Below are 26,197 nucleotides of genomic sequence, written 5' to 3'. Positions count from 1 at the left end.
GGAAGCTGGTGTCAGAAGGAGCAGCCCACTGTGGCACGGGTGCGTGGCTCTAAGCTGTGAATGTAGTGTCAGAGCTTTGGCTCAGTCCTGAGCTGAGCCTGAGATACTTCTGGTCCTCGATGATGTGGGTTTTAACCTAACATGGAGTATCAGACTGGAGACCTATCCCTATGAGAGCTAGGATAGGCTCCAACCCCATCCTGCCTGTGTTACAGGCTGCAAAGGCTGAGAAAAAAAAAAAAGCTGAGCTGAAAGCTGAACTTTTTACACTGAGCTGATCTGTTCAGTGTTTCAGGTTTTTACTCTCATTTCTACACAGAGATCCTTCCCTAATAAAAACTACAGAAAAAGCAAATCTCCAGAGCTCTGCAACATCACATCATCTTTTTGTTTTACCCGGCTGGTATTGGGATGTTAAATAATAAGCTGAAATACCTACAAAACTATTAATGCAGAAAAATGTCTAAATCTGAAAATTCCTAGAAGAAAAAAAGGAAGGACACGCACATTCCAATAGAAATGAAGGCTGGGTGCTGGGCCAAAAAATATACAACCAAGAAACAGAGAAAAGGGTCCGCACACCGGCAGAGCTCCTGAATAATGTTTAATCTGAACAAACCTTGACAGCCAGTGCCGTTTCGGGCCACAAAGTCTGAAGAAAGGCAATTTGTGGCCTGAAACGGCACTGGCTGTCAAGGTTTGTTCAGATTAAACATTATTCAGGAGCTCTGCCGGTGTGCGGACCCTTTTCTCTGTTTCTTGGTTAAATCTGAAAATACACCATTCTGGTGTCACTGACTGTAATTTGTTGCCCACAGATGGTTGAGGGTCACACTTTGTTTTGACAGAATGAAATCACTGCAGCTTCACATGGCATGAGGAAAAACTGACGTGCAATCTGATGATAAATAATGTTTTTTTCACATCTCTGCTGATTTTCTGTTTTAAATGTCTGTAATAAAGCAGTTCTCGGGTTAAATCATGCACTTCACTTGATCTGTCCATTTCATCCAGATAATGGCCCCAACCTCCAAGACCCCACAGAGTCTCCATCAGTTTCTAAGGAAAGACTTTGCCCCCATTTCAGAACATGCTGATTCTCTGAACTAGTTCATTGATCTGAACTGCCTTGCTGTCCAGGAGAGAAACACATGTCTAAAACCTACATTTGCACTTATGCTTAATAGGTTACTCACTCCCTCATCAGGTCTGCTCATTAGTGACCTGCTAAATTGCACTGTTCTTGGTAGGTTGGGGTTACTACTGAAATGATGTTGCTGCATCTTTGTTTCTAAATTACTGCAGATCACCTGCAGAATCTTCCACTTCTATCACCACACTTTAAACACTGAAAAACGATGCTAATCTGCCCCCACTTAGAAATTTTCCCACTAAAATTTTAAAAATGTTTTCTAACCTATCTGTAGTAAAGTCTCTTCCATGCTATTGGTTGCCGTCACCATGGCAACAGAGGCTCCCAGCGGGTCACTGTCTGGAAACTGGACAGCCTCAGGGACAATCCTGCGCTCGCTCAGACCCAAGGGACCGGCCAAAAGCTCAAACTCCTCCTCCCCTGTCAGCTTCTCATCTTCATCAACGTCCAGCATGTCCCAATCCTCTGCAAGGAGCACAGGCACCAGAATTTGAAATCAAAGGAAAACTCATGGTTACTTGGTTTAGTTCAACGCATCACATCCAATTCCAAATGATCTGCATGCATTACCTTCATAAACACTGTCCTGCTTTCCCAAAAGGTCAGGAGCCTGTCCCTTGTATCTGAACAAAGCACGAAAACACACAGCGCAAAATAAAATCACACAAAGTAAATCTTAATCTATAAGAGAATATGAAAGAGTACAGAAATGAATCAGAGTGTGTTACCATTCTCTAAAAAAGCAATTCTGTTTACAGACTGTTCTGAATATTAACCACGAGATGCCTAATATGCAGTGGCTAAAATATAAATCTGCAAGTTTTGGACCAAATCATACATGTTAAGTGAAAATACTGCCCCTCAAAGCAAGGACTTTGGAGGGGTGCAACAGTTTCCCAGTAATCTCATTTAGATCCTGGTCCCTGCCATAAATATACACACTTTTCCCAAAGTTCCTGCTCTCTACTGAATGTCCCTGTTGCTTTGTTGGCTGTCATATGCAGGAGTGCATACCTCTCCACGATGGGGACCTTGGCTTTGCTTTTGATTGCCAAGTACTTGTCTCTGCAGCCACCACACAGAAGGTAGTAGGGGTTTCCACTCCCACACTCCCCTCCAAACCAGCCGTCCACGTAGGAGCCGTTGCTGCGGTAGCCTTGCCGGTTGGCGCTGCGCCCGCAGCCAGGGTGGCTCTTCTTCATGTGCTGATTGAAATTGGCCACGTTGGCCTCACACAACTCGCACACCACCACTTCATCTCGATCGTCTGTCTCGCACACATGCTGTGAGTTGAGGGACGACATACATTCACATACAGGGAGATAAACTTGAGTTTACACGACATACAAAGGACACAAGGAAGTTTTAGAGAAACAAACATTCATGCAGTGTAATCTCAACCTCTGATAATTATTAATGAGCAGCCAGTTAGTTATCAGCACTGAGAATAAAGATCTAGTTTTAGTTAGTTTAGTAGTTTTAATTGCATGAGTCGAGCTTTCAGAGAAAATGTTTAAACAAATGAGGGTGTTTCAGATGTGTTTATTTCAGCGTGCATGTGAGTTTACTCAAAGTGAGCGGTAGAGCAGGTCAGTGAAAGAGCAGAATCATTCTCAGCTCTTTGGCCATAGCATAAAGTCACACACACCCATGTTGGCCAGTCCAGTACCTCCGGGATCCACATTCCCAGAATGTCAGTGTCACTGGCGAGGTCCTGGCCAAACATGGCTTCCATGGTCTCCTCGTCAAGGTCCATCTCCAGCTCTTCATCCAGGTTGAAATCATAAAGTGCACCTGGGTCCTGTTGCTGCTGGAGGGACGAGACCTCCCGACGTGACTGGCTGTGGTGAGCCTGCACTGAACGGTACAGCCCAGCTACAAAGGAACAGAATTTTACCTTGAGCTGCTGAGTGGAAGATAAATGTTCAGTGTGGGGTTTTTTGTGAAGAAAGGTAATATGCACTTGTAGAATCTTCTTACCAGCACGAGCTAAGAGTGTGCGTGCAGCCAGGTCAAAGCGGTGTTTCCTGACAGCAGCAGAGCGGCCTCTGTGCGGGGCACTGCCGGATGCAGATGCGCTGTCCTGCTCCAGGCCCTCAGGACTAGAAGGCAAATATATGCACACTTCATTTTTATCTGCTTAAACTGCAGACAACTTTAGGGTATTTATAACAGAATAGCTATCGTTTTGTGGAGAAACAAACACTCATTAAACCTCATCCCTGTGTCAGGGAGGTAGGCTGCCCACCTTTATTCTGTGGGGGGCTGGCTGCCTCCCTCTGCCCTCAGCATTGAGACACAGTCTGAGTAACTATGTTAAATATTAAATATGACAAATTTATTCTAATTTTTGCTTAGTTTTTTCATTTTTTCAATTTAGGTAGAGGGTTGTAAAAGCAACACAGGACTACATTTTTCCCTTCAGACCCTCACACAGACCCACAGTGGCTGCACGTGGCAGGACATCTTTGCAGTCCCTCAGCTCAGAACTCTCAGTATGGGTATTAGCAGGAATGTTCCATCTCCTAGATGACCAAAGAATCTCTTTCTCTCATCTTGGCTCCAGCTGAACTAAACAGTGAGTTTAGGTTTGAAAGCATCACTATTACTCCTCCAAACATACCTCTGGTCATTGTGGTCAGCTGAGTCTTTGTGTCGTCCGACCATAAAACATTTGCTGTTCGACCCAAGAAAAACACCAGTTCAAAGAAATCATTAAAAGCCCAAAATGACCATGAAATTCATGTCCGTGATGAGTGAATGTAAACTTCTGACCACAACCGTGTCTTTGTTTTTTGGACATTATTCATCATACTCTTTGTGACCATTGTAATTAAAAATGCAACATGCTGCAAGATGTGGGTCTAACATTTGGGATTCTTTAAGCTCTCTGCTATGAATACACTTTCGGAATTCCTGTTGTACCTTTCGCTGAAACCTTCCTCCATTTCTGAAGTGTCTGCACTGGCTATGACCCCGGGAGAGCACAGATACGAGTTCTTATCCAGAGATTTGCCCCCGGCAATTGCTGTGGCACCAGGACAGGACGAGTCAGAGGCCTCACCGGTGCCTCTGGTGTGAGGCTCGTCGTGCTCGTCCTCTGTACCTGGATGTTCTATCATCCACATGGCTAGCACAGTGATGTTCTGAGCATCTGCCTCTCCTCGAGCACCTGGGATAAAAATACAGCAGACGGGTCAACTTGCAGCAAAATTCAGCAAAAATGAACATTTATACTTGGAATATAATCCTTTTACGCTGACTTTATATATTTTTAAAACTTATAATGGTCTTAGCTGTTGTTCTGTCAGTTGAAATTAAGCCTGAAGAACTTGTGATGAATATATTTCTCTTCTTTCTGACATTTTACAGCCTGAAGAACTAATCCATTAATCAAAAATATTCTGCTAGTTGTACACCTGGCAGGCACTTGCTGTCTTAGAAAAGCCTGCATACAGTGAAATGAATAAGGGGGAGCAGGGGACTGGAGACAGACTGACCAGTGGCCTCCAGAGCTTTGGTGATCTGGCGCAAGGAGAAGCCCATCTCCAACAGAGGCACAGCAATGGCAGGCGGAGGGGGAGACGTGGACAGTCTGCTGCTGGGGTCTGACAGTGCTAAAGGACACGATGACAGCATCGTTAAATCTGGGTCAGGAGTGTGAATACAGTAGCAAGAGATGCAAAATGTCAAAGTTTGTGTTCCTATTGTCTTTTCTTAAAAATGTTAAATAAATCTGAATTACAATTTAAAAATGTTCATGCTTGGGGTTCTCGCTTTTCCATCTTTAAAAAATCCGTCCAAGCTTTGCACAAGACAACAAAAATAGCTTTGCACCCATTGCGGTGTGGCATACTTACAGGTACCTGTTCTGTTTTGTGGTCTGGTGGGCTGGGAGTCGGGGGAGGTGAGGCTCTGCCTGCGACCAACCTCATCTGACGGAGAGGTCGGCAAGGACGACACCGGAGGAGTCTGAGCGCGACGTGTTGGAACAAGAGTGGTGGTAGGGTAGCTGGAGAACATTTGCCTGTGGATGAATTAAAATAATCATCTCGCCCACACTGAAAACAAGGCTACTTGTTAGCACCGCCTGAATATCAATATGTGCCATCTGTTCTGACCTGAGAAGGCTGAGAGGCATGACCCCTGGAGACTCAGAGGCAGGGACGGTCTCTGTGTCGGTGACAGGCGTGGTAGCGGTGGTAGTGTCCTCCAGAGAGGAGCTCATGAAGGAGGTGGTGCTGGAGGCCGAGGGGCTGGTGGTGACAGGGGTTTGTGCCAACTGTTCACTCTCTGTAACTTCCCCCTCAACTTCTGGTTCATTTCTCACTCCTGAGAGAGAGAAAAAGAAAGCAAATTTGCAGCTTTGCTGTATTTTGCTTGATTAGAAACTGGATTCTTTTAGGGATTTTGGTACAATGGTAACATCAAATATCTGCGTACTCTCACCAGGCTTTGCTTTTCCCCCACTAGGCTCCTCCAACAGCTCATTTACAACCAGCTTGTAGATCATAGCCTGCGCCCTCTCCAGGTCTGCCAGGCCCAAGGCTCGCTTGATGGGGGAGCGCATCACTGCCCGCTTCACCATATGGCGCATGAGGAACTGCAGAGCTGCCCGCATCTCCACTTCCTCGTGGCACACTGGTGAGGTGGCAGTTGTGCTTCCACTGGTGCCGGCATTTAGATCAGCATTGTGCCCGCTGGGTGCTGCTTCCGGTAACACCTAGATGTCAGGATAGAACTGGTGAGTAGAAACCTGGTAACCTTTGACCCAGATCTGTTTTGATCATTCATTAATACACAGATTCCAACTCTTTCAGTTACACTTTCACTTCAATTGGAAATGGAGACCTGAAACAGCTTACCAGCTCTGTCCGCATGTAACATGATATACTATGTCTTATGTGTCACATTTTGAGTATTTCAAATTTGCTTCGACCCTTAGAAAGAGACGAGCAGTAGCAGCAACGACCTAATTCAAAACGCAGGAAATCACAACAACAACAGGACTGGAAGGAATGGTCTCCAAGCTCAGTGTTGTTGCAGTGTTGCTTTCCCTTGTTCTATGTGGCTTCTCTGTTCTTCATCTTCTGCATAAACACCACATATTGGGCTAACACGAAGTAGTCTGCTGTATAGTTGTGTGCAAAAATGACCTGAAAAATGACTATCATATGTCAGCTGACTAATCTGCCCAATCATCTCCACTGGTCTTCACACAGCAGTGAAAATGCAGACAACCTGTCCAAAGAAATCTTTAAACTCCTTGATAAAGGTTTATAAAACTGAAAGTACTTTGGTTGGAAGCATTTAACTACAGCGATCCTCTAAAAACAACATTGGTATTAACTGCACAACACGTTAATACCAATGCTACAGTTTGAGTAAACCTACTATGGCAGGCTGCTGTACCTTTGGTATGAGGAGCAGCTCAGCATACTTGCTGCAGCTGAGCAGGGCGCTGAGGGTCTTCATGGCTCCCAGGTAGAGGTAGGACAGTTGCACAGCATGAATCTCTGACTGGGTGGTGATGGAGGAAGGAGAGGGCTCATGACTGCGGGAGCCGTGATCGTGGCCTTTCTTCCTGCTCCCCTCAGCAGGAGCGTGAGGAGATGAAGAGAAAAGGGTTTCATTCCCGCCCACCCCACTTCCAGCCACAGAGGCGATCTCACTCTCCGACTTTGAGTTGGGTGCCACGTGTGCTTTCACCTCATCGAGGCTGTGCGACAATCGCAGGTCAGAGATTGTGGCAGTTGAAGAGGCTCCAGCATTATCTTTTGGGTCATTACGGTTGTGCCCTTCACTGTCTGCCCTCTCTTCACTGCTGGTCTGCTCGTTCCCAGTCGAGGCCGTGCTGCGGTGCTTCTTCTCGTGGCGTCGGGCACTGAGCTTAGCGGCAGTCTCCTCGTGGATGCTGGTAAGGTAGGTGAGGTCCAACAACAAGGATGCAGTGAGGCCCCGGAAACGAGCCACATCGAAGGGCAGAGGCTCACAAGGCTCCAGGTTGTACAGTGGAGTGTCACTAGGCGACCAGAAAGTTGGGAAGCTTTAATAGAAGGGAATGGAGAGTGAAAAGAGACAAGGGAAGGAAACACAAAGTGAGGGAAAGGGCAGGAGAGAACAAGCACAGCATGCGAGACAAATAAAAAGGTGCATTATGTGGATATGATACATGGCCATGCCAGAGGAATACATTAATAATGATGCAAAAGCCCAAGTCAAGATGTAAAAGCGTAAAATGGAGCGAGGGAAAATTAAGGATGAAATGATGAATAAGAGCCCACTGAGACAGCGGTGTCACAGTTTCACAAATGTTCTTGAATAAGTTTTTCATTAAAAAGCTTTTTGAAACTCTGAATACAGTGGGTGTGGACTCTTATGGGTTAAAAAGTAGGAGGCTGATGTAGTGCCAGAAAAAACATTAAGACCCATTTAGAAAGAAACATTCAGAAATCACATTCGGCTCCATCTGTGGCGTCAACACATTTCAGCAGCAATGTGCTCACCCTGCTGATGCATGCCAGGCGGGCAGCTCGTTTCACATTAAAAGCTCAGAATGCCATGCACAGCACTGCTGTTGAACCAGCAAAATTATGATGTTACCCTTTTTAAACACTGAAGTCATTATGCTGAAGTCTAAAGGTCACACTCTACTTTTTCTGACTCAGCAGCAGTGACAGCAAAGGCTTTACATGCCAGCTTTTACCAACATCTAAATACTGACGGAAGTACTTTGGTGTGCATTATGAATAAGCCAATAAACAGAAAAACAGCCCCCCCCCCCCCCAAACACACACAGAAAAGAGCCAAACAGAAAAAGGTGCCACAGAAAAACTTCTCATTCAATACCTGATTGTGACCTCAGCTTCATCCCACTGCACCTTAGCTGAAGTGCTGCCTTCTTTCGCCACCCCCAGCAGAGTAGCGTGCCTCCCGGTCTGTTTGTGGACACACCTGCCTCCAACGCGAAGTCCTGCGTCCGCCCCCCCGATCACTGCCAGGACAGGCCAGACGTCTGTGCAGAGGGTTCTCAAGTGGTGTTCCGACAGCTCTCCCAAGCAATGCTGTCGTCCGTGGCGACCCTTCTCCTCCTCTGTCCGAGTGGGTGTTTCCTGGTTTTCTCTCTGTGTGTCGTGCTCCTCGCGGCTCTGCACCGAGCGGCTCTTTTTCAGTCTCTGACCCATGCCGCTGCCAGAAGCACCGGCTGACTCTCTAAAGCACGGCTTGATTTTGTGAAGCCGTTCGATCATGGTCTTGTTGATGCGATGGGTCCAGTGGTCGGTGCGATGTAGGATGCGAATCAGCTGTATGGTGGCTTCCGCCAGCACCGTGGCCATTGGGCTGCAGACAGGGTCCCCGGGTAAGAGGTCTCGCGGTGTTCCCCTCATCTGCATGTCACATATTTTAACCTAGAGATCAAAGATAAGGACAAAATATATACCATAAGAAACATATACCCACAAATATCCTGTCTGAGGTGATTTCAGATTGTGTTTTGGTGTTTAATCAGTGTATCTAAACAAGTATCTGACCAGTCAGAATTCCAAGCGAACAAATCCGTAATGTAATTTTGACTATTTACAATTCAACAATTATCCTCCAGGGGAACAGGGAGATATTCCAAATCCAAGCCCAAGGACATAATCACTAAAAATCTCTACAATTCACATTTGACTGGCTGAAATTCCAAGTTGGCATCTCCAGAGTGGAAATTTGATTACTTGTGATTCATACAACAGTCATATCCCGTTGGTGATTTCTGCATCTGCTGTTACAATACAGATATCATAAGTATTTCAGATTTGTTACACTAAATTCTGATGGGTGGAAATTAAATTATTGATATGTCTGCGTGACCTATAAGAATGTAATTAACTAACTAATGAGAGCTGCAGTCCTACGTTCCTAAGAATTATATTTATGATATCTAATTCTTTCTAGAAACTGTCAAATTGAATTTTACATATTAAAAGTATCTTTCATGCTACATGTGCTGATGTGCAACATAGATCCTGAATATGTTGTTGATGTGTTCACAAAGAATATTAGTGTTGGACAGTATCAGCCTTGCTGTCAGAGATCTGTATGTGGGACAAACAGCATTTACTGATGTCAGTGGTCCATGTTTATCTGCTGTGTCACATCAGTTTTGTCCTACATGACCAAATGTTCAGAGACAGTTTCTAAGACAGGATCTAAAAGACTTTAAAATAGTTTCATTGCTGCCCCGAGTCGTCGGGCGGGGGATAACAACCAGATCATTTTATAATTGGTGCATCCTTGCTATAAGTCACAGATTTCACTTTTAGATATCTGTTATTCTTCCCAGTGATAAAGAAATTACTGATATTGCCAATTAAAGTGAAGATATGTGCCAATCAGGTTTGACTGATTAGCAGACATGTTGAAATGTAATGTGTGTATGTGAAAGCAAATACTACAACATGTGACATTGTTTTATAGATTAAATAAATATTTTCATTAATTAAACTAAACTGTTAGACGTCAGCCCCGATGACTGACCGTTTAAAGGGCTGGGCTCAGTCTCAGCCACCTACCTTCTCTCCTGGATTACTGCTATAGAACATCACACAGGGATACAGCTCCGTGGCATCCACGTCCTCAAAGGCTAACTTGGGCTCCTTTGGTAGTTAGAGAGGAGGAAAAGACACAGAACACTGATGACAGTGGATACAAAGCTGTAGTATTTATTTCTAACATGAGTCTAACTACAGTCTTTTCATTTGCACAAGTAACTACCAGCTCTCCTTTGTTCCCCCTCACCTCTCCATTCTTGCCAAAGGAGATGGTTCTTGCTTCCATGTCCAGGACGCAGGTGATGAAATCTCCCTGAGTAAAGCTGCTAAGTGTCAGCGTTTGCTCCCCGTTGTGATAGAGGTTTCCACTATACGCCCGGTACAGCCACATATCTGACGTGGTGCGGTGGTTGAAGTCATGCACGGGCCATCGTGAGACACCCACGCATGTTCCCTCATTGCCTCGGTTCTCCTTCACAATGTAGAACTACGGGTGAAACAAATGTAATCAATCATCAGAATGTAGAGAGCAAAAAAGAGAGACTGTTTCCACGTCTTTGTGATAAACATCTGTTTCTATTAGGAAAAGTAAATCACTTAAAACAGTATTAATCTTCTTTTTAGGCCTCTCTGAGTAACAAAAATCCAATAAGAAAAACTGTGTACCTTCCACTGGTAGCATCCCGAGGAGATACCAGTGGAGGCCAGGCCATAGCCTTTACCCCCACTGCCATGTGTCAGCCCCTGACCGTTTTCCACCACACAACACTGAGCCTTTTCTGGGTCAAAGGATACCTCCTGAATGGGAAGGTTCTCGTCCTCCTCCTCTGCGTCTCCCTGTGAATTCAAGCTGCTGTCAGCCACACAAACCAATAAAAGGTGAACATACATTCATTGCTAGGAGAGGCTGCACACCTGTAGTTTGAGCTCCTGAACTTTTTCTTTAATCTGGATTGAGTGTTTGGCTTGAGCAATGGGAGCTTCCCACATGCAGTCAGACAGCAGGGAGAAGAGCCGTTCAATGACCTAGAGGACAACAAAATATTAAAGCTGGCTAACTGATGGCAGTCTCACTGAAGACTTGTACAGAGACACTACTGGCACCTGGGTCATTTGGTCATCCTCCATATTGGCCTCACAGGCAGGCAGGACAGCCTCCAAAACGTGAAGCGCTAGGAGCCGAGTTCTCAAGTTTCCCACCAGAGGAACACCTACGTTTAACAGCCAGAGGGAATTCAATCTTCATCAGTTATTTTTATATTTGATGAAGCATGTTTATCTGTGTTGTTACAATAGCAGCTGTAGCTACCTGAGCAGCACTTCTGTGCTGCAATGTTGAGTAGCACTTCAGTCCATTTGGGAGATGCCATCTTGGACTGGATGGCCTTGGAGGACACCACCCTCCTTAGGAAGACCAAGAAGTCACCAAGGTGCAGCTCAGCCGTGTGCCGCTTACGGAGCAAAGCTAAAAATCAACAAAACAAACAAATAAAAGAAACATAACATGAGCATATTATCATATATGCTGTATAAGGTGTATAATGTGTATGACCACACAGATGATTAGGGGGAAACAACAACAAACACAAGTTTCACCTCTGAAGTCCTTCTTTTCAGAGTCGGTGCTCTCCTCGTGTTTGCCGTCTTCCTGGTCTTTTCCAGCAGAAAGAAGACTAACTCCTGCCTGAGACAGCAGGTTCTTCAGCTGACTGCAGAGCAGGTCCAGCAGTGATTGGACAACCTTGGGACTCAATTTGTCTGCATATGTTCTGCAAAGTCAAGGAAAGACACTGGTGTTGCACTGGTTCTAATTTAATTCCTCTGCTACACCATGTTAAGCTCTTACCCCGTGCTGATGGCCAGTATTTGTAGCAGCCGTGTGGAGGCCACCTTCAGGGCAGTGCTGAGCTGCGACACACCAGGTTTTTGCAGGAGCTGGAGGGGCTGCCCCAGCATGGTCTCTGTACCGCAGAGCTGGGACAGCACGTTGAGCAGCCCACTGGAGATCGCCAGAGACACGTCCACTGGCTGGTAGCGAACACTCAATGCAAACACAGTCACCAGCAGGAGGCGCTGCTGCGCTTCTACAGTGAAAGGAAAGGAGAAACAGAAGGAAAAGGGTCAGATGGGCTGGACCCTGTGTTTTAGAGGCTTTCCAGCCCAGCAGAGCAAGCACTTAAGAATTTAAGGATTTTTACATGTTTCCTGGGCCACCTGAAAGTTTCAATGAGCTGAAGAAATTTCATAGTCAATGAGCCTAAACATAAGCAATAAAACTGCTGACGCTCCTCAATTTATACAGCAGAAGTTTGGATTACCTATGTGATGCTTGTTCGCCTGAAGTGCTCGCTCCAGTGTGACAGACAGTTGCTGGTAAATCTTATGGACAGCAGTCTGGATTTCCATTTGGAGGCTCCTCTTGGCTGCTTTAACACCATCCTGTCAAAAACACGCACACACAGACACAGAAAGACACACACAGACACAGAGTTAAAAAAAAACAGTCATCACTCCTCTGCAAATCACTCACAATCAGTGAGGATTATCCTGTGGATGTACATTAAAGAGTATTTAAAAATCAATTCTGTGAAAATACAGAGACCCCTCTTTCTATCAGAGATGCAGAAACACTGTATTGAGGATACAGTGCACTTCAGAAAGCAGTAGGAACTGCTAAACAGTAAGCTAAGCTAAGTGAGCTGTGAGAGATGTGGCTGTGAGGAGTGTTTTTTTTTTTTGCTTTTTGACTGCAGTCAAGTGAATACTGTTTTCTTACCCCTCCCAATTCAAGTGCATTATCCTAGCTATGGTGGCCGCCACAGGACAAACAACTCTGGCCGCCGTTCACCTGTAGTGAGTGTACGCTGTCAGTGTGTCCACGCCTACTTACTCTGGAGGAGGCTGTAAAACTTTGTGAAAGGACTCCAATACAAGTGGATGTGTGAGTGAAGCTCACTTAAGTCTGATGACAGCAATGCTGAGCTGAGGTGATGAGAATACATTAGCTGGCAAAATGTTAGCTTGTAACCAGCTGTTTTGTTGTTTAGCCAGCTCGTCATCAGCTGTCTGGAGACTGAAGCGTCACATGTATAATCTGCTAAGAATAAGTAATTGTGACAATATCGGGAATAAATAAACATGTTTATGCACGTTTTTCCTGTGTTTGAACCCTGACTTCAGTTCAGGAGATGAGGCTTGAGGTGGAAATCAGGAAAGAGAGAGCAGTGGTGGAGGAAGAGAAAGATGACATAATGAGAAAGAGATGATGACAATATGCATGTACAAATGTTAAATAGTCATATATACACTACTCCAAAAAAAAAACAAAAACTGAAGGAACATTTTTTAAGAGTTTAGTCAGTGAGACGTCTGGGATACTGAGCTGGTCATTTAAGGTATCAGACGGGCTGTTAATCAGTTTCAGCTGCTTTGGTGTTCATGAATTTAACAACAGGTGCATTAGAGGGGCAACAATGAGACACCCCCAAAAACAGGGTTGGTTTTACAGGTGGAGGACACTGACGTTTTCCCCTCCTTATCTTTTCTGACTGTTTTTTCACTAGTTTTGCATTTGGCTACAACCAAAAACAACAACAACAAAAAAAAAACCATAAAAATGAATAACAGTTATTTCTTACTTTAATTTATATTAATTATTTTTTGTTGTTGTTGCACAGTTATCTTGGAGTTCAAAGTGATACTTTAGCAACAGTTTTAATCATTTGTCAACTAAAATATACGTCACATCCAAGTCTACAGCCCTCGCCTTTACCTGCAGGTGGCTTCTTGAATGTCCGAACTGTAAACTAACCATGAATAAATCCAAAAAAGGGAAAAGTCTCAGAGGAAAATAGAGAGTTTAATTCTGAGCTGTTCCTCATCCTGAGATCAGACCCATATACCTGGTAGTGATGCAGCTGCACGTTCTCTCTCTTCAGCACTCCGGTGCCCACAGTGCCGAGGCCAAAACAGCCAGCCAGGAACTGCAGCCTCACAGAGGTGAGCAGGGAGGAGGACTGGAAGACTGTGCTGGCTCGATCTGCATTGCCCTGTTGGCTGCCTTTCTCCTCCATGCCTGAGATCAACACCACGATCTGGTGGAGTGCTTCCAAACGCAGCTGGACACACAACACATCAGTAATCAAATGGATATTCTGACCACATCACAGTATTCCCTAATATTTGAGTATCCAGGCTTTGAACTAATATAAAATACCCTTTGCTTAGCAGACAGTACTTTTTAAAGTTCCTTTATAAGGCATGTTTAATTATAGTCGTTTTAGTTGATTTCCAAAGTAGCTCCAGTATTCCAAACACACCTACGCATGTTTAAGTTGCTCAAATCTCAGCTGATAATAGTGCTGTGCAAAGTCTGAATACAACTGCTGAGAACTGCAGAACTGTTTTTGTTTTTTTAATATTTTTTTTTCCAGGCTAAAATGTAAAAGTCACGTATATATTTTTGTGTTTCACATCTTCAAAAGGAATCAGTCAATTTTAGGCTGAGTGTGAGGTGAATAATATAATGAGACATCATGCTGATTTTGATATTTCCAAGTATAGAAAATCCTTCACAGCTTAAGTAAAAATATCTCATACAAAGAAATAACAAAACTGAGTATTTTTTATTTATTTTTTTATTCCTTCCCCTTTGTTTGTCTGCTAAAATATTCTGGATTAAACCGAGGACTCCCTCACCTCTGCTCTGCTCTGCTGCTGTTCCATAGCCAGGATAATCGCCTGTGGGCTGGTAGACATACTTTCTTCCGGCTCCTTAAAGGCTGGAGCCAGACCCACGTCTCCACTGATGAAGCTAACCATGTTGTCGATCAGAGCGTGGATGCCCAACGATCGGCTCAGGTCCAGGTCTGACTCTTCATACGAGTGCGTCGAACTGTAGCTCTGCTGGCGGCTCAGTTTGGCCCGAAACCAAGACTCAGCCAGGGAGTCTGGTGAGCTGTGAAGGAGGCCTGAGAAGGAGAAGAGGATCCTTTCAGATGCATTAGTGCCCACAGGGACTCTATTGAGGGATGGGCCGTGTTGCTTTTAAGAACTTAAAAGCAGTGCAGTCCATTATTACTCTATCAGAGTTCATCATATGGCCAAATGCTGATTCTACATGCCGGCACAAGCCTCTATGAGCCATTATGAGTTTCCCTGTGATGGATGCACTGAGTATCCAACACACACTGAAGAGGAATACTGCGGCTGAGAAGTGGAATGGTAACCAGGGCTAGCGTGTCCACATAACAACTGAGTCAAAGTATCAGCACTGATGACTTCTTCGAAAGTGCAACCCAGAAATTTCCATGAAAATTCTTCAGAGTAACAAATCACATTCTTCACGAGGAATGAGCCGTCATAGTGCAAAGTAACAGTGCAAGCAAAAAAAATGACCTGGATGGACACATCTAGGCGACCCTGATTTCTTTATGCTGCTCGTGTTTGAGCAAACTACACTACAGTATGAAGAGTTGGGGCTTAAAGAGGACAGGGAGTGGGTATGGCATTACAGTCATGGAGGTGTGAGTTAACAAGAGGAAGAAACATGCCATCGTTTACTTGCTTGAAGTTCCTCTTGTGTTTGGGGCTCAATTGCCCCAAAAGAAGCAAATAAACTATCCATACAGGAATCAAAAGACAGAGAGACAAAAGTAACATATGAAAGATAATAGAAAACCTGCATCGTCCTCTCGGATCATTAACTGAGTAAATTATCACTTGGTCGTTACCTCTTTTTTTGTGGGAGAACGCCAAGTCAAGGTCAACATTTCTCCTTCCACTCTGAAAGAAAGAACAGAGCCACACAGTGTTAAAACCAATCTGGGTGCACTCTGTTAACACAGAATACACCCAGATGAAAGGCCTTGGTGATATGGAGGGAAAAATGGCTCTTCTTCAACATGAGCAACAAGATATCAGAAATCAATTAAACTCAATATAATGGAATTCCATATTTAAAGCAGCTGGTTTCTCAGTCATATTTCTTTCTGATGATAAAACATTAACCATTTACTGGGTAACACATTTTCACTCAGTTTCACACAGGTGTGTTTCTTCAAAGTGGGGTTGTATGAAGTTCTGTTCCACAATCAATGTGTTAAGAAACTAAAGCACTAATTATTGCTGTTGGCACAGACACCTGTATTACTGATTTAATATTGAGCACTGTTGTCATACATCCAGTAGACAGCGATGTGCCTGACTAGATGACTAAACATTTAAATACTGTTGCCCTTGCTAGTCATCATTAGACATACTCATCAGTCGAACAAATTATTCTGATTTGATTAACGCACAACGTCATTTAGCTCTTGGTTCTAAGATTTTACAATACCACCTGCTACTGCACCACCAAAGATGGCAGCACCTCTCTGTCAGTCATGGGTTGTTATAAACAATCAAAAAGTAAGCAAATGACAGTTATGTAAACCTGCGTGCTTCTGCACTACTTTCATGCAGAAAGTAAGTGGCTATGGTTGGCTTTGTCAGAGTACTGTAACCGATATGTCACCACTTGATCAGAACAATGTGGAACCACATTCTGCACAGACGTGGACGATGCTAGTCTGCAAGAAAGGCAGGCTGCTGCTGCTAGCACAGCAGTCACAATCAGCAAACTAATCTGTGTGTGTGTGTGTGTGTGTGTGTGTGTGTGTGTGTGTGTGTGTGTGTGTGTGTGTGGCAGACCCATGGTAAATAAAGGGTCGGCATTGGTGGCCTTCCTGCACCAGGTGAGTGAAATTAACATAATAACCCTATGTTGGTTGGATTATTATCAAAATAGATCAGTATCAATTGAAGAGAATGCTATATTTAGACCATGTTGCTGCCAATCTTTGACAACATTTGCAAAGCTGGGGCCGGGTCACATTTCCTGTCCTGAGATCAAAATCACATTATTTTGTCAACAACTACTTTCTTAGTTTGTTTCTATAAATCACTTGACCTTGTCAACTGTTGTGTTTATGTAATGAAGCAGTGTGTACATGCACTTCATTTACCAAAGTGTAACCCTCTTCATCCGACTCTGGCTGGGAGAGGTCCGACTCACTTCTGGACTTCATCAGTCTGTAACTCGGGCTGCTCTGCACCAAGCGGCTCTCTGTGCTCAGACTCTCACTCCTACGTATAAACACATCACAAAACTGTTAGATCAATGCCAACAAGGCAGATAAAAAAAAAAATCACAATTAAACAATTATTTTAATTATTAATTAAAACTGAACTACAGTTTGATTGTTAAATTTAAGACCCTCTGTGGTGGCGTACAGAGGGAAAATTACAGAAACAGTGTAATTGTCCAAATACGTATGGCGACGTGTAGGTACAGGTCAACAACCCAACCAAAGTAGTCGAAACTACTGAAAAGTACATTAAGCATTTCAAGGACAGCATCAGATGTGTGTTGTCAGCAACATTTTGACAGAGGAGCAGTCTGTGGCTTTAGATTGCATAACCACATTATCAGCAAAGAGGACAAAGGTAAGAGAGTAAAGCCTTATCACAGAAACTGAGCACACAGGAAAGCCTCGTGCGCTCTGCTTGGTAGAAAACAAAGATCTGTAGAGTGGGCACTGTGGGCTGAGCCAGCTTGGAAAGGATGCAGTAACTGAGTATCAGTAACTTTGCCTCTGTACAGCAAGACAGCAGATCAGAAATTAAGACTTTCAGCTTTAATTAAATAGAAATATTTGACAAAATACGTCCCCTCAGATGTCCCTTTATACCATTAACAAAATATATATGCATGAATGTATAAATATTTTAGTTATAAATATTAGAAACTAAATCTAATATCTGTGGTGAGGTGAGGCAGAGGAGTTTTGTAGTCTCACAGAAGGACAGAAACTGCTCTGAGGGCTGCAGCAGGATGAACAGGCTGTGGGTCCCTTGGTTCTGTGCAGACATGTGACCTCACTGACACCGGGCCTTTTAAATGGATCATGTGACCGATTTGAACTACTTGCTGTAGAGCCTTCCAGTTGCGTACAGTGCAAATCCAGCACAACTTTGTAAAGTTTCCAGTTAACATGCTTTCTAATGCTGTAAAGTTCACAGCAGGAATTCAGTATTTTAACTTCAGAAGATTTCAGAACAAAACGAAGGCGATCGGCTGTGATTCTGTCGACACTGAACAGCAGGTTGTTGGCTGTGCAGTTGCTTTCTGTTTGCACAATGTGAATTTGGTGAGTGGGGCATTAGTTTGGTGGGTTTTTTCTTCATACTACAAACCTGATTCTATACAATTTTTATGTGCCACTGACCTCTGAATTTAAAGTTAAGGCTATTTCCCCATTCTTTCAAAATAACTGCCCAGAGCAGGACCTGCTTCTAGAAGGACTTTGCTTTTACACCATGAAAGTGAATCAAAAACATGCATAATGTAGACATCCTGTGTGTTCCACTACATTTATTCCCAAACTTTATTAATTGATAAATGGACTGTTATTTATACGGCTCCTTTTCCACTCTGAGTGAGCAGTCAAAGCCCTTTGAGGAGCCAGGAATCAAACCATAACCTTCAAATTAGCAGATTTAGATTAATTATAGAATATCAATATAACTTATATTAAATATAATGGCTCTATACTAGTATATGAAATAATTAAAATGAGTTTTGTTTTTTTCCCCCCAAACGTATACAAGGGACCCGTAAAACAGAGAAATGTGCAACGAATGAGTGTGCAATTTTTTCAGTGCCCAATCAGAAAGTAGTTTTTACAAGGCTGTCAACAGGAGCATCCTGCTCCTCTCTGACCTGGTCATGAAGCTCAGGCACTCCTGTGTCCCTGTAGCTGACTGAGTCTGAGCTTCCTCCTGGTTCTGCTTGGTCAGCTCGCCCAGTACAGGGCTGACTCCCAGTACCAGCAGAGCACAGCGGTGGATCACAGAGTTGCAGGCTGCTGTGTAAAGGTCTTGGCCTTCGGGAAGACTCGTGCTGCCCCTCCTGCCCTCCTGAGACAGAATGGCGTCCTCCTCTACACCCCCTCCTCCGCTTCTGGAGACAGAGCCAGAGCCCAGTCCTGTGCTGCTGCTGGCACGCTCTCTGTCCCGACTGCGAGCCACCTCCCGCGCTGAGAGAAAACATTGAAAGATTTCTGTGTTGTGCCACACACACACATACACACGCACACACACACACAAATAAAGAGACACACACAGACACACACACACACACACAAGATGCGGGGTTAGAGAACACAGCAGCAGCCACAAAGAATTACTGGAGTGCAATGTTCAACACCAAAGCCCATGCCAAAGCAGCACATTGCAAAGCCTCGTCTGTCACACTCACCCTCATTTATTAGAGGATATCAAGTAACTTCTATTTCTATAAACGCACCAGTGTGAAGGTATTTATCACTGTATGTCAGACGATTAAAGGCTGCAAAATTACTCATGCTCACAGCTGCTATGAAACACCTTCCTGTCTAGAAGGCTAGCTTGTATCTGTTCAACTTACACTTCTTCACAGAATAAGAAATATACAGAAATCACTCGACTATTCTGCCCCACTGTAATATCAGCAGAATGCAGCTGTATTAAAAAGTATACACACTACTCAAACTGTTACAACCTAAATAATAAAAATGTATAAATAAATAAATGTGCAAATAATAAAATTCTGATGAAACTAAAGCCCTTCTAAATTTACCTTTCACCAATACAACAGGCTCCAGAGCCAAGCACATTCAGTAAAACACTTCCAACTACAGTCACGAAACAGATGTGAACGATGCAGGCATGATTCATAGGTTTTACATTTATTCAGTGATGTCCGTCATTTGGCTACTGCACACTGAACACACACACACACACACACACACACACACACACACACGTATATGCTTACTTACTTCCAGCTGTCATAACTTCGTGTTCCCGGTCCTCCTCTTCATCGTCTTGCTCTTGATGGCCCTCTTCTCTCTCACGGTCAGCCCTCTCTTCGAGCTCTGCCTCCTCGTCGATGGTGCGTGTGAAAGAGTGCTCCTGGGGGTCCATGTCCAGAGAGTCCTGATTGTCAGAAATCTAGCCAAATGACACAAATGGCCCAATCCTTTAGTGTATCAGTTCAGGTTTTTCCACCATTATAGACTAATAAGCTGAATGAATGGAAATACTTGCTGTTGTTTCTGGACTTTTATTAAGATTATTTATTACTCAGGTAAATGTGTTCTCATTCTTTTAGATTCAACTGCTGCTTTTTTACGCAGTGGACCATAAAATCTTAATCTCTCGGCTGGAGCAGAGGGTGGGAATCGGGGGTACAGAGATGAGATGGTTTCAGTCATATTTAACAAACAGGATGTTCTGTTTTCATGTTCTGAAAACACATGATTGCTTTCCACTGCTATGCAGATGATAGCCAGACATATCTGTCATTCAAAAGGAAGGACTCCTATTCAGTGGAACCATTACTTAAGTGCCTAGATGATATTAAGGCATGGATGGCTCTAAATTTCAATGAGAGAAAAAACAGAGGTGATGGTTTTTGGTAGGACTTCTGTGACACCTTTATAGGTCTGGGTTCTCTGGCACAGTATCTGAAGCCAATGATCACAAACTTAGGAGTCAAAACAGATTCAGACCTGAAGGTTGTTATCCACATCAAGGCCGTAGTCAAGTCAAGTTTTGAATGGCTGCCCATTCACTTTAGGATCCTTTTCAGAAAAAAAGCTGAGCTGCTACACTTGTATGCTCCCACCCGATCTCTCAGGTCAAAAGATCAGCTGCTCCTGATGGTGCCTAAAACTAGACTTAAGCTCAGAGGGGACCGGACTTTTGCTGTGTCAGCACCAAATCTATGCAATGATCTGCCACTGCATGTTAGACGGGCCTCATCACTCACTCACTTTAAATCATTTTTAAAAACTCACCTCTTTTCTGAGTCTGTGAGCTGTGTTTAAATCTTTTGTGTATTTTATCGTAGGTATTTTTATGTATTTATTGAGTTATTTTATATGTTTTATTGTTCTACTGTACAGCACTTTGGCCCCTGTGGATGATTTAAAGTGCTTTATAAATAGAGCTGGAATGGAATCTACTGTTCGCAGAAGACTTCATGAACAAAAGTACAGAGGCTTCACCAGTGATGCAAACTACTAATTTGCATGAAGAACAGGAAGGCCAGGCTGGAATTTGCCAAGAAGTACAAAAACAAACCTCAGAAATTCGGGGACAAAGTTTTCTGGACTGATGAGACAAAGACGAACCTTTACCAAGGTGATCGAAAACCTAAAGTTTGGAGAAAGAAAGGATCTACTCATGATCCCAAACATAAGAGCTCATCTGTGAAACACAGTGGAGGTAATGTCATGGCCTAGGCTTGCATGGCTTCTTCAGGGACGGGCTCATTAATCTTCCTTGCTGATGGCACGCATGATGACAGCAGTACAATGAACTCAGAAGTCTACAGAAACATTTTGTCTGTCAATTTAAAGAAAGATGCAACTAAACTGACTGGGAGATGCTTCATCATGCAGCAAGATAATGACCCAAAACACACTGCCAAAACTACAAAGAAGTTCTTCAGGGGCAGGAAGCAAGAGATTTTAGAGTGGCCTAGTCACTCCAGGCGCAAACCCTACAGAGGATTGTACTTGCTAAAGAGGAGACTGGAGGGAGTAACCCCCAAAACAAGCAACAACTGAAAGAGGCTGCAGTGAACGCCTGGAAAAGCATCGCAAAAGAAGAATGCAAAAGTTAAGTGATGTCAGTGGGTCACAGGCTTGATGCAGTTATTGCAAGCAAAGACCAAAGGTGCTATATTCTGAACTGTGCATCAGATCCAGATGTAAGTACCTGGAAATAAAAGCTGAGATGTTGATCTTTTGTCTCATATTCATCTTTTAATGTCAAACCTAAATGTTTTCAGTCCACAGCAAAAATAAAGGGATTGCCTGTTCGAATACCTTTGGAGGGGAGATATGTCAGATTTCATGACTCAATTCCTTGTAGTTTTGGGGTCTATGGACTGGAAAGGTAAAACCTCATGAACAGATGCCTGGATGGACGGACATCCCAGTATGATGACGGAATATCTTCCTGCTTTATATCAGGCAGGAGGACACTAAAAATCCTTATTAACTCTGCAGGAGGCTGTGTTTTTGGTACCACTTGTGCGTGTCATTCTGTCTGTAAACACGATAGCTCAAAGGTTTGAATGAATTCTGATAACACTTTGTAGGAGTGTAGAGTGAGGTCATGTTAACAATCCATTAAAATTTGGCTTCCATCCACCAAGGTCTTCAAGGTGATTCATGATTTATTGGTCAAAAATTGACAGAAAAGAAAAAAATGAATGTACAGAACTCAGAGCGCTTTTTGTATTTAATATTCTTACTCTGTTTCTGAACAGTTTGTAGTAAATTTGCATAAATTCCCTTGAATTAAAGGTGAAAGTCTGCACTTCAATCACAAATTGAGTCGTATGATTTAAAATCCATTGCAGTGGTGTACAGAAGCAAGAGTATAAAAATTGTTTCTTTGTCCCGCAAATTATGGACCTAATTGTAAAGCTTTGTTTACTCACCCTCCTCTCCCGTGAAGAGGACCGTGTTTGGATGAAGTCCATGTTCTTACAGGCTAGCAGGCGGTTTCGTACCTTAAAAACATTGCGATAGACTTCTGCCAGGGACTTGGATGGTTGATACCTGATGGGAAAATATTTCATTTAGACAGGTACTATGGCACAATATATAAACAGTTAATCCCATATATTGAATGTAAATAGTGTTATAGTACCTTCCCTCTCTACAGGCTTTGCCCAGCAGCCCTGTGTGCTTCAGTAAGGCTGCTAACACAAACCTGGACACAGTGTCTAACAGGGTCTCATTATTGAGAGCTGCATTGTCCCAGTCTGCAACAGAATACACAGTGCACTCAGTGAACTGTGCCTATAGCTAATTACAGAAAAGAGGTAGTGTGATTCAGTACATGCCTAAAGCAGATGCAAACCTTTGCTGATTGCGTACTCATACATGTTGATCCAGAGGCTGTTGGCAGGTTCTTTAGAGGAACCCAGAGCCAAATCCACCAACACACTTAAGTCGGGACGCAGTGTACAGTCGAAGGGTTTCTGCTCTTCATTACCAGACAGTGCAGCCTCCAATAAGGAGCTGATGCAGGTGTCTGAAGGCCAAGTGAACAATTATTAATCACAAGTCACAAAAGAAACAATAACTGAAGTCAACAGGACGAGAACCCTAAAACTCTGACAAGGCAGCTGAACAAAGCACAAAATGTCCTGCTGTGATTGAAATTTACAGTAGATGGGACCATCAGCTGCTCGTGTTGCTAGTGCTAGCATGCGTCCACCCTGTACCTAGCTGTGGGATGTCCATCTCCAAGCCGTTGCTGAATAGCGGTGTTTTGAGCCAGTAAGCAGTATCTTGTTCCTCCAGTGAGGTGGGAGCTCCCTGCAGCATCCCACCAAGGCAGCGTCCAACTAGCAGGGCAACTGTCCTCTCCAGGTCCACAAGCCACACCCAAGAGAGCGCTGGCTGCGGCAGGGACATTCCTGAGGCTGGCTCAGCAAAGTCTGAGGTACCTGGAAAAATACAAATATGTTCTCCGATTCAGTATTTGACCAGATGTCAAAATGGTTCCAATTTTTTCTTTATGTTATTGAATAATGGCCAGAAAAGTGTTGTTGCACAACCTTATGATGCCACAGTAAAAAATCTTTACTTCTTCATTTTTTCATATTAGACATCAGCGACATCAGTTACGCCCAAAAATGTGTTTTGTGATGTCACATCTAGTCAGTTCATCCTCAAATTCTAGTGAATGTTTGTGCAAAATAACAAAAACACATCCATGAAGCCCTTAAAGAGAGCAGGACAAACAGAACTACATTATTACCTCTTACTATACTGTCTAAAGTAAAACGTCCAGCAAAACGCCAGTACTGCACACAGACTCTTCCTAGGAGGGGGACTGACTTGATTAGTACTTAGTTACAGTTACCATAACTAGTAACTGTAACCAAGATAAGCATAACCTTGATCTGAGCTCACCATGAAGAGGCCACTGCAACTCCTGGTCCTCCAGCGGGGAGGCAGCAGGCAACAGTCTGTTCAAACGATCCAGAGGAGGCAGCAGTTCCAGCAGGTGGCTCAGCAGAGGCCTTGCCACTGACACCGGAAGCAGCAGCAAGGAGTTGATTATCTGGCACAGCATGCTGCCTGCTGCTGACACGTAGATCACATCTGCAGATGACAAAAGCACGGCACTATGACAATCATGCAAACAAAATAAAGTAACTTCAATGCAAAAATTAAAAAAAAAAAAAACATTGAAATTATTGCTTTCGGAGCAAATCTGCTAAACACAAACGTCACAGAAAAGAGAAAAACAGGATGTGGAGAAATGAAAATCCTGCATTTTCATGTCAACATGCAAAACATTTCAGCAGAATGACGTTGCGATAACAAGAAAGTGAGAAGTGGCCTTTCAGCCATGCTGTAAGACAGGTCACTTGATCCTGTTCACCTTGTAGCTTCTCTCGTATGCTGCCGTTCCAGGAGCTCTCCTTTATCAGAGCTGCAGAGCGGGAGTAGATATCTGTGGCATGGGGCAGCAGCAGCTGCAGATGTTTGTGGAGCAATGCCACACTGCTGGAGTTCTGCAGATAAACAGAAGGACGACAAGGTTTTTATACACTAGGATCATTTTTGTTTTGTGTTTTGTTTTTGTGTGTATTTTATTCTTTGAATAAATTACACAGAATGAATACAATTAACATATATTGTGCGCAGAAGAGAATAATGCTGTGGGACACAGGACATGCCCAGCACCCCGTTTCAAGCAGGATACCAGCCACATGCTACAATTACCCCGTTCATTTCTCTGAATATTCTTTTTGTCACAACACTCATTGTCACTAATGACATTTAAATGGTTGGAACCGTATATGATCTGAGATTAGACCGCAATCAAATATAAATAACTTCTTCAAATAAAACACTGAGAACACTGCTGACTATGTTTTAGCTGTGTAAACACTATTTTCTCAATTATTGTCATCTCCACAGAGAAGCAAATACATGTGTTTACATATTCTATGTATTTATGAACACAAGGACATTGCCATACCTCAGTGACAGAGTTGATGTGGCAATATGCCAGCAGTTGCTTCTGCAGGGAGCAGAGGAGTTGATGGAGGTGAGCTGGTTGGCTGCTGTCAGAGGAGGATGTGCCCTGCTGCAACTTATCACTGTTCTTCTCCAGCTCACCAAATGCTTGATCCTGTACAACACAAGCATACAAACATGAATGTGTGTGGGTTCAGTTCAGCTCTATGTGTTTAGCACTGGTTCACAACAAGATTAAACAGGGAGTACCAACAATCAGTAAACTCCGTACAAGCAGCACTGGAAAGAAGAACTCCCTTTTACTGCATCATCATGGGAACCCCCCCCCCCCCCCCCGCAAACTGGGCCTATAGCAGCATAACTAAGGGAGGGTTCAGGGTCACCTGATCCAGCCCTAACTATAAGCTTTATCAAAAAGGAAAGTTTTAAGCCTAATCTTAAAAATAGAGAGGGTGTCTGTCTCTCGTATCCAAGCTGGGATCTGGTGCCATGGAAGCGGGGCCTGAAAGCTGAAGGCTCTGCCTCTCTAGGTACCACAGTCTGAGTGCTCTGTTGGAATAATGTGGTGCTATGAAGTCTTTAAGATATGATGGAGCCTGATCATTCAAGAAGGATTTTACTTCAGCTCTAAATTAACAAGGAGCCAATGAAGAGAAGCTAATATGGAAGAAATATGGTCTCTCTTTGCAGTCACTGTGAATCCTCTTGCTGCAGCCTTTCGGATCAGCTGAAGGCTCAACAGACTGATGAGGAGGAACTACAATATTCCAGTGTAGGAGTAAGAAATGTTGTTTTTGTTTTTCAGCATCACTCGGGAAGAGTTTCTAATTGTGACAATACTGATCAGAAAAAAGCCATGCTGGAGGACATATTCCATTCAGAACTGACTCCAACACTGTGGCTAGAGGCCTAAACAATGCCATCCACAGAAAGAACCTGCTTATAAACTGCCTCTCTGAGATTTCTATGGCCAAATATAATAATTTTGTTTTTTGTCTGAATTTAGATGGAAATTGCAGACCATCCCAGCCTTGAAACATGCCTGTAAACAGAGTCCATATTCATGGGTATAAAAGGTCAGATAAGTTGTCCTCAAGGTAAATTAATAAACCAAAGGGTTTATCAATGGTTCATAAATGGGTATAACTGAGTGTGTGTATGTATAAGGCATACTTCCTTACAAATTACTTCCCCCACAAACTTTATACAGGGAGCTACAAGGTTCCTTCAGTTCACATTGCAAACACTAGGAAAATTCATCTGCAGATATAAAGAATTTTTTTGTTTGTATGTTTACAGGCATGACTATAAACTGGACTAGAAAATATCATTTTATTTCTGTGTTATTGTTTTGTTTTCTGACACTGCTCCCTCTGTTCCTTCATCAGTATTAGCCTATCACTCTGCCA

General features: G+C 43.5%; 1 protein-coding gene across 8 annotated transcripts in view; it reads right to left on the bottom strand.

Annotated features, from left to right (window-relative positions):
• herc1 (HECT and RLD domain containing E3 ubiquitin protein ligase family member 1) overlaps positions 1-26,197 on the bottom strand; it is a 74,755-nt gene that overhangs the window by 30,660 nt on the left and 17,898 nt on the right. For 2 of the 8 annotated variants that reach the window (XM_030725123.1, XM_030725118.1), the window contains exons 15-48: positions 24,790-24,942; positions 24,187-24,319; positions 23,712-23,903; positions 23,018-23,242; positions 22,651-22,824; positions 22,438-22,552; positions 22,226-22,346; positions 19,551-19,722; positions 18,452-18,791; positions 16,695-16,815; positions 15,423-15,474; positions 14,389-14,660; positions 13,593-13,808; positions 12,009-12,129; positions 11,537-11,774; positions 11,287-11,459; positions 11,000-11,155; positions 10,795-10,901; positions 10,606-10,716; positions 10,357-10,527; positions 9,938-10,177; positions 9,712-9,795; positions 8,003-8,562; positions 6,566-7,199; positions 5,597-5,876; positions 5,275-5,485; positions 5,020-5,180; positions 4,654-4,770; positions 4,079-4,325; positions 3,134-3,255; positions 2,802-3,028; positions 2,168-2,436; positions 1,724-1,776; positions 1,418-1,618 (exon numbers count right to left, since the gene is read on the bottom strand). In XM_030725123.1, coding sequence (XP_030580983.1) covers positions 1,418-1,618; positions 1,724-1,776; positions 2,168-2,436; positions 2,802-3,028; positions 3,134-3,255; positions 4,079-4,325; positions 4,654-4,770; positions 5,020-5,180; positions 5,275-5,485; positions 5,597-5,876; positions 6,566-7,199; positions 8,003-8,562; positions 9,712-9,795; positions 9,938-10,177; positions 10,357-10,527; positions 10,606-10,716; positions 10,795-10,901; positions 11,000-11,155; positions 11,287-11,459; positions 11,537-11,774; positions 12,009-12,129; positions 13,593-13,808; positions 14,389-14,660; positions 15,423-15,474; positions 16,695-16,815; positions 18,452-18,791; positions 19,551-19,722; positions 22,226-22,346; positions 22,438-22,552; positions 22,651-22,824; positions 23,018-23,242; positions 23,712-23,903; positions 24,187-24,319; positions 24,790-24,942 — 6,769 coding nt within the window. Of the gene's footprint in view, positions 1-1,417; positions 1,619-1,723; positions 1,777-2,167; positions 2,437-2,801; positions 3,029-3,133; positions 3,256-4,078; positions 4,326-4,653; positions 4,771-5,013; positions 5,181-5,274; positions 5,486-5,596; positions 5,877-6,565; positions 7,200-8,002; positions 8,563-9,711; positions 9,796-9,937; positions 10,178-10,356; positions 10,528-10,605; positions 10,717-10,794; positions 10,902-10,999; positions 11,156-11,286; positions 11,460-11,536; positions 11,775-12,008; positions 12,130-13,592; positions 13,809-14,388; positions 14,661-15,422; positions 15,475-16,694; positions 16,816-18,451; positions 18,792-19,550; positions 19,723-22,225; positions 22,347-22,437; positions 22,553-22,650; positions 22,825-23,017; positions 23,243-23,711; positions 23,904-24,186; positions 24,320-24,789; positions 24,943-26,197 lie in introns of all 8 variants that reach the window. The other 6 variants (XM_030725115.1, XM_030725122.1, XM_030725120.1 and 3 more) reach the window with 5 other exon arrangements.

This window comes from Archocentrus centrarchus, unplaced genomic scaffold (genome assembly GCF_007364275.1).
Source record: "Archocentrus centrarchus isolate MPI-CPG fArcCen1 unplaced genomic scaffold, fArcCen1 scaffold_48_ctg1, whole genome shotgun sequence".
NCBI classification, from domain to species: domain Eukaryota; kingdom Metazoa; phylum Chordata; class Actinopteri; order Cichliformes; family Cichlidae; genus Archocentrus; species Archocentrus centrarchus.
Note: the sequence above shows the minus strand (reverse complement) of the source record. Positions and strands in the feature narration are given on the sequence as shown.